A 12,856-nucleotide genomic window follows, 5' to 3' on the forward strand; every position below is an offset into this window, starting at 1 on the left:
GGGGCCTCCGGGATGGAGTAAGCTTTGATTAGGACGAGCAATCGGCTGCGGGGGTCTGTAGGGAGAGTGCAAGGCACCCTAGTTTTTACATTTTTTTAAATCTGTATTTTTGTCAGCCGTTTCAGCTCTCTGCTTTCTGCCGCAGGTTTGTTCGTCCTGCGGACCGTGGGTTGTGCGGGTATTTTAACATAGCATCGATACATGCAGCAGACATTACGTTCGGGTTGCCAAGTCCGACTCAAGAAATATCTGGGGACGTTGGGGGGTGGAGCCAGGAGACTTTTGGGGGTGGAGTCAGGAGCAAGGGTGTGGCAAGCACAACTGAACTCCGAAGGGAGTCCGGGCCATCTCATTGAAAGGGACCTTTTAAATGCCTTCCCTCCATTGGAAATAATGAAGGATAGGGGGGCCTGTTTGGGGGGCTCATAGAATTGGACCCCCCAGTCCAATCTTTTGGACTCATAGAATAGAATGGACTCCATACACAATTTGGTGCCCCCCCTCTGGAAGTGTCTGGGCCAAGCGTCTACTCTGCTCCCCCCTAGATCTGGTTCGGGGGGGGGGGGGACGGGGGACGGAGATTGTAAGCCACTCTGGGACTCCAAGCAAAGGACAGGCTATAACACTAACTCTTCTTCTTTTCTTCTTTTTCTCTTCTTCTCCTCTTCTTCTCCTCCTCCTCTTCCTCTTCTACTTCTTTTTCTCTCCTCCTCCTCCTCCTCTTCTTCTCTCTTCTTCTCCTCCTCTTCTCCTCCTCCTCCTCTTCTACTTCTTTTCTCCTCCTCTCTTCTTCTTCTCTTCTTCTCCTCCTCCTCCTCGTCCTCTTCTACTTCTCCTCCTCGTCCTCTTCTCCCTCTCCTCCTTCTCCTTACTCCTCCTCTCCCCCCTGCAGGCTGGCGTCCGTTGGACTTGGAGTTCATGCGCCGGCTGAACAAGTCACCAACGTGATCCCCGTCATTGCCAAAGCAGACGCTCTGACCTTGGAGGAGCGGGCAGAGTTCAAACAACGGGTGAGGGTGCTGTGCCAACAACCTCAGCTGAAGTGATACTACTCATTTAACCTGTAGGTGTTAAGTCGTGCCATGTGGTAATCTGTGCAACTCAGGCTTAAACAGTCACCTTGAACTTATTTTCTACTCACTATAATATAGGGGGTGGAAAACCCCAACACCCAAAGTAACCTCCAAATCCATCCCAGCCTAAAGTCTTTGCCAGGTCAGATTCAAGAATATCTGGGGACTTTAGGGGTGGAGCCATGAGACTTTGGGGGTGGAGCCAGGAGCAAGGTTGTGACAAGCACGACTGAACTCCAAAGGGAGTTCTGGCCATCCCATTTAAAGAGACCGCGCACCTTTTAAATGCCTTCCCTCCACTGGAAATAATGAAGGATAGGGGCACCTTCTTTGGGGGCTCATAGAATTCGACCCCCTGCTCCAATCTTTTTGAAACTTGGGGGTTCTTTTGAAGATAGGCACTGAATGCTGTGCTGAAAATGTGGTGCCTCTATCTCACAAACCCACCCTCCCATAGCCCCAGATACCCACAGATCAATTCTGGCCTCTCCGGCCTTCCTTCCTCTCGATGACCACCGTTCCCTCCCTGCAGATCCAAAAGGACTTGAAGGCTCACGGCATCCACGTTTACCCCCAGGAGGAGTTTGACGATGACGAGGACCGGCTTTTGAATGACAAGATACGGGTAATTGAGGCCAAGCTGGGCAAGGGAGGAAGGCTCTGAACTTAGCTGGGTAGAGCTGCTTTTTGGCCCGACACGCGAGTCATCCCTTGCTCTTTGTCGTGACAAACTTTTTGGCAGTGTTGAAAGGCAAGGGATGGGAAGGAGGCAACTGTTGGCCTGGCTGGGATTCAGTTGCCCTCGCTGGCCAAATCTAGTCAACTGCGTCCTCTCCAGACATCTTCTCGTTTGGTGTTGGATTCCTGATTTGCTGGGGTTGTCCATGTGACTTGTCCAGAAAAGAAATAGGGTTCCCAGGTCTTACCACCTCTCAGGCGGCGAGAGGGAGCTTTTCGGGGCTGGGGGTCTGGGGACATTATGTGGAGACAGTCTGGATTTTGGACTTAAGCTCTATGGTTACCATAAAGTTTTGCCCCAAATACCAGAGCATTGTTGCACAATGCTCCCGGGCGTGATGATGTCACTGCCATATGATGTCATCGCTCCAGGGACATCACACCGGGTCGTGGCTGCGAGGGGCGGGGCTTCTCGCCTGCCGATGGGGAAAATTGGGGGATCCCTTGCTCCCGCCTGGGCTGAGCTTAGCACAGAGACATTTTGAATCTGACAAAGGGAAACCCCTGGTGATCTCTGAGTCTCCCACTGCAACTCTCCATACAACAATTGCAAAAGCTGGAGTGTGTCTAAATATAAATGTGAAGGAAATACTGGGTATTCCGCTATTGAATTCAAGGCTTTACCTTGTACTGCAGCCTGAAGAAGGCGAATGAAATGGATAGTTACCTAGGCGAGCCATTGCCGCTGCTGTTGCTGTAACATCAACCTTCTATTGTAATTTTGCCCGTTATTAAAATCTGGCATCTAGTGTGTCGGGTTGCCCCATGGCACAGAGTGGTAAAGCTGCAGTACTGCAATCTGAGCTCTCTGCTCACGACCTGAGTTCGATTCCGGCGGAAGCTGGGTTTTCAGGTAGCCGGCTCGAAGTTGACTCGGCCTTCCATCCTTCCGAGGTCGGTCAAATGAATACCCAGCTTGCTGGGGAAAGGGTAGATGACTGGGGAAGGCAATGGCAAACCACCCCAGAAAAAGTCTGCCATGAAAACGTGAAAGCGACGTCACCCCAGAGTCGGAAACGACTGGGGCTTGCACAGGGGACCTTTCCTTTCCTTCCTATGTGGAGGACATGGCCATATTGTCCACCCTCCGAAACCGCCATTTTCGCCTGATCTCTGTCGTGTGGAGATTAGCTGTCGTTCCTGAAAACCTCTGCTCCCATACGTGGAAGTTGTCAACTCTACCTAGCAAAAAGCCTGGGGTAACCCCGTCTCTTCCTTCCACCCTAGGAGAAAATCCCTTTTGCCGTGGTGGGAGCGGACAAGGAACATCAGGTGAATGGGAAGAAAGTCTTGGGCCGGAAGACCAAATGGGGGATCATTGAAGGTAACTCTCCTTGGGATGTTGACCGAAGGCAAAGCCGGACCCTCCCACACACACACACACCTCTGCCCCGGCGGAGAACAGTAGAGACAGAGAGACTCCCGTAGTGGCCCATGACTTTGCTTCTGTCTTCCGCACCTGCGGAGAATGGCCTTCCAGCCTCCGCACGCACCCCGCCTGCATTCCGCACTGACAGCTGCACTTGGCCCCCATCTATGGGGCCCAGGAGAGTTCTGCCGCTCCCACCTGGAAAAAAGCATCTGGCCAGAGGTTGGGGGAGTGGCGCATTGGGGTGGTGAGAATCTGACAGGCAGAATTAGGAAAGGAGGGCTCATTTTTTCCCCCATCCCCTGCCAAAGATGAGCTCTGGAGATAAGCTATCCAGAGAGAAAGCTTTTTCAGGCTGCTAATACCATAACACACCATAGACAATATATCTCTCATTTGAGCAGGAGCTCACAGGAGCAGAGCTCCAGACCCTCTAAATTTTATTGTGCCTTTTCTTTCTCTCTCTCCCCTCCCCAACACTTGCTTCTGGGCTCCATTGTTCAAACCCCCAAGGAGAATTTTGCTGAACTCTGAGATTTGATGAACTTTATAATATTTTCCTTCGCAAAAAATGGGGAAATAACCAAAACATATCAAGCAGAGAGATGGAAATCTTCATCGTGGGAGAGCCAGTTTGGCATAGTGGTTAAGTGTGCGGACTCTTATCTGGGAGAACAGGTTTGATTCCCCACTCCTCCACTTGCAGCTGCTGGAATGGCCTTGGGTCAGCCATAGCTCTGGCAGAGGTTGTCCTTGAAAGGGCAGCTGCTGTGAGAGCCCTCTCAGCCCCACCCACCTCACAGGGTGTCCTGTTGTGGGGGAGGAAGGGAAAGGAGATTGTGAGCCGCTCTGAGACTCTTCAGAGTGGAGGGCGGGATATAAATCCAATATCTTCATCTACCTCACAGGGTGTCTGTTGTTGGGGGTGGGGGAGGTAAAGGAGATTGTGAGCCGCTCTCAGACTCTTCAGAGTGGAGGGCAGGATATAAATCCAATATCTTCATCTACCTCACAGGGTGTCTGTTGTTGGGGGGGGGGGAAGGTAAAGGAGATTGTGAGCCGCTCTCAGACTCTTCGGTGTGGAGGGCGGGATATAAATCCAATATCTTCATCTACCTCACAGGGTGTCTGTTGTTGGGGGGGGGGGAGGTAAAGGAAATTGTGAGGCGCTCTGAGACTCTTCAGAGTGGAGGGCAGGATATAAATCCAATATCTTCATCTACCTCACAGGGTGTCTGTTGTTGGGGGGGGGGGAAGGTAAAGGAGATTGTGAGCCGCTCTCAGACTCTTCAGAGTGGAGGGCAGGATATAAATCCAATATCTTCATCTACCTCACAGGGTGTCTGTTGTTGGGGGGGGGGGGGGAAGGTAAAGGAAATTGTGAGGCGCTCTGAGACTCTTCAGAGTGGAGGGCAGGATATAAATCCAATATCTTCATCTACCTCACAGGGTGTCTGTTGTTGGGGGGGGGGGAGGTAAAGGAAATTGTGAGGCGCTCTGAGACTCTTCAGAGTGGAGGGCAGGATATAAATCCAATATCTTCATCTACCTCACAGGGTGTCTGTTGTTGGGGGGGGGGGGGAAGGTAAAGGAAATTGTGAGCCGCTCTGAGACTCTTTGGAGTGGAGGGCGGGATATAAATCCAATATCTTCATCTACCTCACAGGGTGTCTGTTGTTGGGGGGGGGGGGAAGGGAAAGGAGATTGTGAGCCGCTCTCAGACTCTTCAGAGTGGAGGGCAGGATATAAATCCAATATCTTCATCTACCTCACAGGGTGTCTGTTGTTGGGGGGGGGGGGGGGGAAGGTAAAGGAAATTGTGAGGCGCTCTGAGACTCTTCAGAGTGGAGGGCAGGATATAAATCCAATATCTTCATCTACCTCACAGGGTGTCTGTTGTTGGGGGGGGGGGAGGTAAAGGAAATTGTGAGGCGCTCTGAGACTCTTCAGAGTGGAGGGCAGGATATAAATCCAATATCTTCATCTACCTCACAGGGTGTCTGTTGTTGGGGGGGGGGGGAGGTAAAGGAGATTGTGAGCCGCTCTGAGACTCTTTGGAGTGGAGGGCGGGATATAAATCCAATATCTTCATCTACCTCACAGGGTGTCTGTTGTTGGGGGGGGGGGAAGGGAAAGGAGATTGTGAGCTGCTCTCAGACTCTTCGGTGTGGAGGGCGGGATATAAATCCAATATCATCATCTACCTCACAGGGTGTCTGTTGTTGGGGGGGGGGGAGGTAAAGGAAATTGTGAGGCGCTCTGAGACTCTTCAGAGTGGAGGGCAGGATATAAATCCAATATCTTCATCTACCTCACAGGGTGTCTGTTGTTGGGGGGGGGGGAGGTAAAGGAGATTGTGAGCCGCTCTGAGACTCTTTGGAGTGGAGGGCAGGATATAAATCCAATATCTTCATCTACCTCACAGGGTGTCTGTTGTTGGGGGGGGGGGGAGGTAAAGGAAATTGTGAGGCGCTCTGAGACTCTTCAGAGTGGAGGGCAGGATATAAATCCAATATCTTCATCTACCTCACAGGGTGTCTGTTGTTGGGGGGGGGGGGGAGGTAAAGGAGATTGTGAGCCGCTCTGAGACTCTTCAGAGTGGAGGGCAGGATATAAATCCAATATCTTCATCTACCTCACAGGGTGTCTGTTGTTGGGGGGGGGGGAAGGGAAAGGAGATTGTGAGCCGCTCTCAGACTCTTCGGTGTGGAGGGCGGGATATAAATCCAATATCATCATCATCATCGTGCCACTGGGGCCACATAGGAGAAAGAAGTTGGGAAAAGTATGATGGGAGTCAGGTTTGATGATGACAATTCTAATTCATGAAGCATTTTCAGGTAGATGCTCAGCTGGTATCATTTGGTTCACCTTCTGATGATGACAGGGGTGTGTTGCATATGCAAGTTAGTTGTGCTAATGAGCTCCGGCACATTTTTTTCTACAATATGACCCCGATTTCTGGCATGCAATACTGAGTAAGAAAGCGAAAGACGTCCTCGTCCCGACCTTTTTGCAAACTGCTGGAGTCTAGTCGTGGTTCGAAACAGAATGCTACATGGGCCCGCCTGATCCTCTCTGGCCCAGAACTCTTCTGGCGTCTGGGCTCTGGCGCATGCCCAGCTGCATCAGTGTCTGGCACAAGCCATACCCAGCCTCAAGGCCAGGAACCTTGTGTGTTCAGTGCACCCAGCAAGCATGGCGCACTTTTCACTAGGGGAGCCGTCTTGGGCGAAGGAAGAAGAAGAAGATATTGGATTTATATCCCGCCCTCCACTCCAAAGAGTCTCAGAGCGGCTCACAATCTCCTTTACCTTCCTCCCCCACAACAGACACCCTGTGAGGTGGGCGGGGCTGGAGAGGGCTCTCCCAGCAGCTGCCCTTTCAAGGACAACCTCTGCCAGAGCTATGGCTGACCCAAGGTCATGCTAGCAGGTGCAAGTGGAGGAGTGGGGAATCAAACCCGGTTCTCCCAGATAAGAGTCTGCACACTTAACCACTACACCAAACTGGCTCTCCTGCGTGCGGAAATCAGAATGCCCTGCACTATTTAAACCCCGTTTCCTTAGATGAATCCAAAATGCGCAAATAGATACTACCTTCCTGGTAGTTCCGGTTGCTCAAAACAAAGAAGAAGAGTTGGATTTATACCCGCCCTTCACTCAGTCACGGAGAGGGTTACAATTGCCTTCCTTTCCTCTCCGCATAACATATACCATGTGAGGCAGGTGGGGCTGAGAGAGCTCTGAGAGAACTGCTCTTGAGAGAACAGCTCTGAGAGAACTGGGACTGACCAAGGTCACCCGGCTGGCTGCATGGGGGAGGAGGAGTGGGGAATCAAACTCGGTTCTCCAGATCAGAGTCCCTGGTTCTTAAGCACTACACCAAACGAAAGGCTTGCATGACCTGACCCAGATCTCAGGGTGCCACGTGTTTTCTCAGCATAAGCTCAGATGACTTTGTCTCACATCGCTGGTTCTGCAGCTGTCATTCCAAACTGCTAAAAGATGTACATCAGGGGTGTCACAAACTGTGGCTTGGGAGCCACAGGTGGCTCTTTCACATATTTTGTGTGGCTCTCAAACCCCCACTGCCCCCTTTGGCTGACTTGGAGAAGGCATTTCTCTCTTTAAATCACTTCTCCAAGCAAGCAGCCGAAGTTTGGAGAATGCATGTAAAGTTAAAGTGCTTTCTTTCACTCCTTCCTTCCTTCCTTCCTTCCTTCCCTTCCTTCCTTCCTTCCTTCCTTCCTTCCTTCCTTCCTTCCCTTCCTTCCTTCCTTCCTTTCCTTCTCTTGTGGCTCTCAAACATCTGATGTTTATTCTATGTGGCTCTTACCATTAAGCAAGTTTGGCCATCCCTGATGTACATCAACGTTTGTGAGAAAGGACCTTCGTCTCAGTTCTCCAGCTACAATATGTTCACTGAATATAGGAATCTGCTGCCCCCTAGTGTTCCATTTGCTCCTTGCCAGACTTCCTCTTTCCTCCTTGCCTGCAGGGCCATATTCTTATCTTTTCATTCAAGGAGCTCTATTTATTCATGTTATCTACAGCCCACCTTTCTCACTGGGAATCAAGGCAGATGACAGAGAGCAAGTCAAGACAATCAACAAGACGGGACGTATAATAAGCAACAAACTAGGGTTCGGGTACTAGAACCAAACCAGAGGTCTAAAAAACAGAACTGAAGCCATGCAGAGTTTTAACAGGACACATTAAACGATGGGAAATGACACTCGAGGATCCAGCCAACAGTAAACTGTACACAGGAGTACCCAGACTGAATTCCCCCAGGGCTTTTTTTTGTAGCAGGAGCTCCTTTGCATATTAGGCCACACATCCCTGATGTAGCCAATCCTCCAAGAGCTTACAGTAGGCCCTGTACTAAGAGTCCTGTAAGCCAGTGACCCCCAACCTTTTTGGCCCAGGACGGACCTCAGGGTTGGCCCACCCACCGGGGCCCACAGGGTGGAGGCAATGGATTCAGCCGCCCTCTACCCCACCCACCACGGCGTGGGAAGGAAGTGGAGAGGAGGTAAGGGCGGTGCCGCTTTTTCAGCAGTTTGCTCACGTTGCTGTCATAGTTTTCCCCGCTGAGCAGCTGAGCGGTGAGGGGATCAGCCTTTAAAAGAGCCGGGGAGGCGCTTCACTGCCCCTTCCCTGGCCTTAAGCTTGTGCAAATGGAGGGAGGAGGAGGCACCCTGGGGGGGCGGGGCTGCGCGGCCCAGTTGCTAACAGGCCACGGACCGGTACCGGTCCACGGCCTTGGGGTTGGAGACCCCTGCTGTAAGCTTTTGGAGGATTGGCTACATCAGCGGTGTGTGGCCTAATATGCAAAGGAGCTCCTGCTAGAATTCCACCCCTGCTCCTGACGCTTTTCTGCAGCCGCTCAAGGCGTTTTCCAGCAGGGAAGCTCAGTTGTTTTCCTTGTCTTCTTCTTTTTCCAGTGGAGAACCCATCTCACTGCGAGTTTCCTCTCCTGCGCGACCTCTTGATCCGGTGAGCTGCTGACGAGAACAGACTTGGAGATGTCCAAGCATTTGTATGGGGGGGTGGGGAGCTTTTCAGAACTGACTCCCAGGAGAGGGGGACAAAGAGGGTCACTTTTCCACTCCCTCGGAGTAGCGAAAGCCTTGCCAACGAAAAAAGAAGAGAGTTCCGAATGAGTGGCCTGGTCCTGCAGCAATATTATGTCCCGGGCTTTTTTTGTAGCAGGAACTCCTTTGCCTATTAGACCACACATCCCTGATGCAGACAATCCTCCAGGAGCTTACAGGAGGCCCTGTAAGAAGAGCCCTGTAAGCTCTTGGGGGATTGGTTACATCAGGGGGGTGTGGCCGGATACGCAAAGGAGTTCCTGCTGCCCATAAAGCCCTGATTGGGTTGCCGAGTCTCCCAAGTCCTCCGGTACCTATTGTACCATAGAGTTTTCCCTCCCAAATTGCTAGAACGTCCCAAGACGTTGGGGGAGGTTCCCTCTGCTGGCCCAATGTGGGGCTGGTGGGTTGGGAACCTCCGGGGAGGGAGAACCCCCACCCGGCCCAGGGGTTTGGCAGCCCTACATCAATATCTCCTGGCAGCCACGATGGCTTTCCTTCTCGAATGCTTTCTGAAAGCGAAGAAGCATGGAGTGATCGTCAGAAGCCATCTTCAGGGGGCCAGGGCAAGTGAACGGGAATGTCAGAGCTAGGCGATTATCGAGAGGAGTCATAGGCTGGGAAGGGGATATTCCAAAGGTGGGTGCCCTTCAGGGCTTTTTTTTGTAGCTGGAGCTCCTTTGCGTATGAGGCCACGCCCCCCTGATGTAGCCAATCCTCCAGGAGCTTAGAGGGCTCTTAGTACAGGGCCGACTGTATGCTCCAGGACGATTGGCTACATCAGGGGGCGTGGCCTAATAGACAAAGGAGTTCCTGCTGCAAAAAAAAAAAAAAAGGCCTGGGTGTCAGAAAACAGGAGTGAGAGAGGGTGCCAAAGAAAAGTCTGAGCTCTACAGTCTTTTCCAGCTCAAGGGGGACCCAGCCTCCAACCTGGGTGGGCCCAGCCACTCCGAAGAGATGGTAGTGTCCCGGGAAGGCTCCAAGCTGTAGCCTTGGTGGCTCATCCCATAAAGCAGCAACCCACAGACGGGGCCAGCCCAAACCCTTGGGCACCCTAGGCAAGGCTAACAGCTTGCCCCCTCCCCTTCTCTGGGGTCGCTGTGGCCAAATCTCTCCATTTTATCCTATGGGCCTCATAGGATAGAATGGGGAGATCCGGCCGCCGCTGCAGCATGAGCCCCAGAGAAGGGGTTTAAAGTTTAAAACCTCTTCTGTAGCTCGTAGGAGAGAATGAAGGATACAATGGGCCCATAGGATAGAATGGAGAAATCGGGCTGCAGAAGAAAAAGAAGGAGACTGCAGATTTATATCCCGCTCTTCTCTCTGAATCAGAGACTTAGAGCGGCTTATAATCTCCTTTATCTTCTTCCCTCACCACAGACACCCTGTGAGGTGGGTGAGGGTGAGAGGGCTCTGGCAGAAGCTGCCCTTTCAAGGACAACTCCTGCGAGAGCTATGGCTGACCCAAGGCCATTCCAGCAGGTGCAAGTGGAGGAGTGGGGAATCACACCCGGTTCTCCCAAATAAGAGCCCGCACACTTAACCACTACACCAAACTAGCTCTCTGGGGGTTGCCCCGCCACCTGTGCCTCTCGGAGTCTCTTGAGAGGTGTGGGGGAGATCGTTTTCCTGCTTTTGCACCCCAGGGGTTCAAAAGCAGGGAGAAAGCCCCACCACCCATGCCTCTCGGAGCCTCCTGAGATGTGGGGGGGGGAAATCCCCAGGGGTCTAAAAGCAGCCCCCCAGAAGCCCAGCACTCTAGGCGGTTGCCTAGTTTGCCTAGCAGCAGGGCGATTCTTGCACACAGATCCATGGGTTCCCAGTTCTTGTTTGGTGGCTCCTGCTAGGAAAACGGGGAGGTGTCAGCCAGGGGGGTGGAGCGGCCTGTGATAGTAGTTCACTAAATCGGCTCTAACCTCTAATTGTTTGTCAGGTCACACCTCCAGGACCTGAAAGACATCACTCACAACGTGCTTTACGAGCGATATCGCATGTGCCGCCTCAACGAGAGCAACACGCTGGGTAAAGGCGGCGAGCGACTGGGCTCCGTCAATGGGGAGCCGGAAAGTCACCTTTGAACTGTGGGAGGCAGCACTCCCAAAGCCTTGTGCCCTTTCCCCTACCCTGTGGACTGACTTCTTTTTGCCCTCCTGAGCGAAATTCCTACGAGACATTCCCCCCCACCCGCCCAACTCTGCCCCTGCCCCTTCTGAGCATATGTAACCTCTCTGACTTTGAAAGGGCAGCCGAAGTCCTGGACACCTTTCCCTTCCGCCGGTCTTCCTTACAGTTTATTTCTCGGCCTCCGATGTTCTCTTGGGACTTGGGTCGGTTCTTCGGGCTTCTCTCGTGGACTTGAAAGGATTCAGAATAAGGGGCAGATCGGTGAAGCTGCCTGAGGGGAAGACGGCCACAGCCAAACGGTTAAAAATCAGCGACTCACCGACTGGAGAGCTCCCTTTGCGCATCTCTCGTCTTGGAGAGGAAGGGGGGCGTTCCTCAACCTGACCATGTGTTGATGCAATATTGGAGAATCGCCCGAGAACTCCTGCTATGATCCTGTTGCTGTTGGACGGATTCTCCATCTACAATTAACACATTAAAAGAACAACTTAGAGCTTTTCGGACTTGTGTGCGTACGGTCCTCCAGGATAGGGAGGGGGCGCTGCTTACCCCTTGTTGATGCAATATTGGAGAATCGCTCGAGGACTCCTGCTAGGATCCTGTTGCTGTTGAGGCGGATTCTCCATCTCCAATTAACACATTAAAAGAACGACTTAGAGGTTTTCTGCCTTGTGTGCGTACGGTCATTCAAGATAGGAAGGGGGTGCTCCTTACCTCTTGTTGATGCAATATTGGAGAATTGCTCGAGGAATTCTGCTATGATCCTGTTGCTTTGGGCAGACTCTCGGTCTCCAATTAACACATTAAAAAAACGACTTAGAGCTTTTCAGCCTTGTGTGTGTAAGGTCCTTCAAGATGTGGAGGGGGCACTCCTTACCCCTTGTTGATGCAATATTGGAGAATCGCTCAAGGACTCCTGCTAGGATCCTGTTCCTGTTGAGGCGGATTCTCCATCTTCAATTAACACATTAAAAAAGCAACTTAGAGGTTTTTGGCCTTGTGTGCGTACGGTCCTTCAAGATAGGAAGGGGGTGCTCCTTACCCCTTGTTGATGCAGTATTGGAGAATCGCTCGAGGAATTCTGCTATGATCCTGTTGCTCTGGGCGGACTCTCCATCTCCAGTTAACACATTAAAAGAACGACTTAGAGGTTTTCGGCCTTGTGTGCGTACGGTCCTTCAAGATGTGGAGGGGGCACTCCTTACCCCTTGTTGATGCAATATTGGAGAATCGCTCGAGGACTCCTGCTAGGATCCTGTTGCTGTTGAGGCAGATTCTCTATCTCCAATTAACACATTAAAAGAACAACTTAGAGGGTTTTTGGCCTTGTGTGCGTACGGTCCTTCAAGATGGGGGGGGGGTTGCTCCTTACCCCTTGTTGATGCAGTATTGGAGAATCGCTCGAGGAATTCTGCTATGATCCTGTTGCTCTGGGTGGATTCTCCGTCTCCAATTAACACATTAAAAGAACGACTTAGAGGTTTTTGGCCTTGTGTGCGTACGGTCCTTCAAGATGGGGGGGGGGGTTGCTCCTTACCCCTTGTTGATGCAGTATTGGAGAATCGCTCGAGGAATTCTGCTATGATCCTGTTGCTCTGGGTGGATTCTCCATCTCCAATTAACACATTAAAAGAACGACTTAGAGGTTTTTGGCCTTGTGTGCGTACGGTCCTTCAAGATAGGAAGGGGGTGCTCCTTACCCCTTGTTGATGCAATATTGGAGAATCGCTCAAGGAATTCTGCTATGATCCTGTTGCTCTGCGTGGATTCTCCGTCTCCAATTAACACATTAAAAGAACGACTTAGAGGTTTTCGGCCTTGTGTCTGTACGGTCCTTCAAGATAGGGAGGGGGCACTCCTTGCAAACATTGCATGCTGGAAATGACCACTGAGCACCGGATTTCTGAAGCTGTACCAAAAATTCGGGTGTGGAAGAGTTCGGTTATCAACATG

The 12,856-nt window shown here is 51.7% G+C and overlaps 1 protein-coding gene across 1 annotated transcript in view; it reads left to right on the plus strand.

Moving 5' to 3' along the window:
• The window catches only part of SEPTIN12 (septin 12), a 100,163-nt gene extending 87,783 nt beyond the window's left edge, over window positions 1-12,380 (plus strand). Inside the window, 6 exon segments of the mRNA XM_060260515.1 lie at window positions 895-934; window positions 937-1,010; window positions 1,606-1,698; window positions 3,039-3,135; window positions 8,630-8,681; window positions 10,713-12,380. Of these exon segments, the coding sequence (XP_060116498.1) occupies window positions 895-934; window positions 937-1,010; window positions 1,606-1,698; window positions 3,039-3,135; window positions 8,630-8,681; window positions 10,713-10,857 (501 nt within the window). The 3' untranslated portion in view covers window positions 10,858-12,380.
• The last annotated feature ends 476 nt before the right edge of the window (window positions 12,381-12,856 follow it).

This window comes from Heteronotia binoei, chromosome 20 (genome assembly GCF_032191835.1).
Source record: "Heteronotia binoei isolate CCM8104 ecotype False Entrance Well chromosome 20, APGP_CSIRO_Hbin_v1, whole genome shotgun sequence".
In the NCBI taxonomy this organism is placed as follows: domain Eukaryota; kingdom Metazoa; phylum Chordata; class Lepidosauria; order Squamata; family Gekkonidae; genus Heteronotia; species Heteronotia binoei.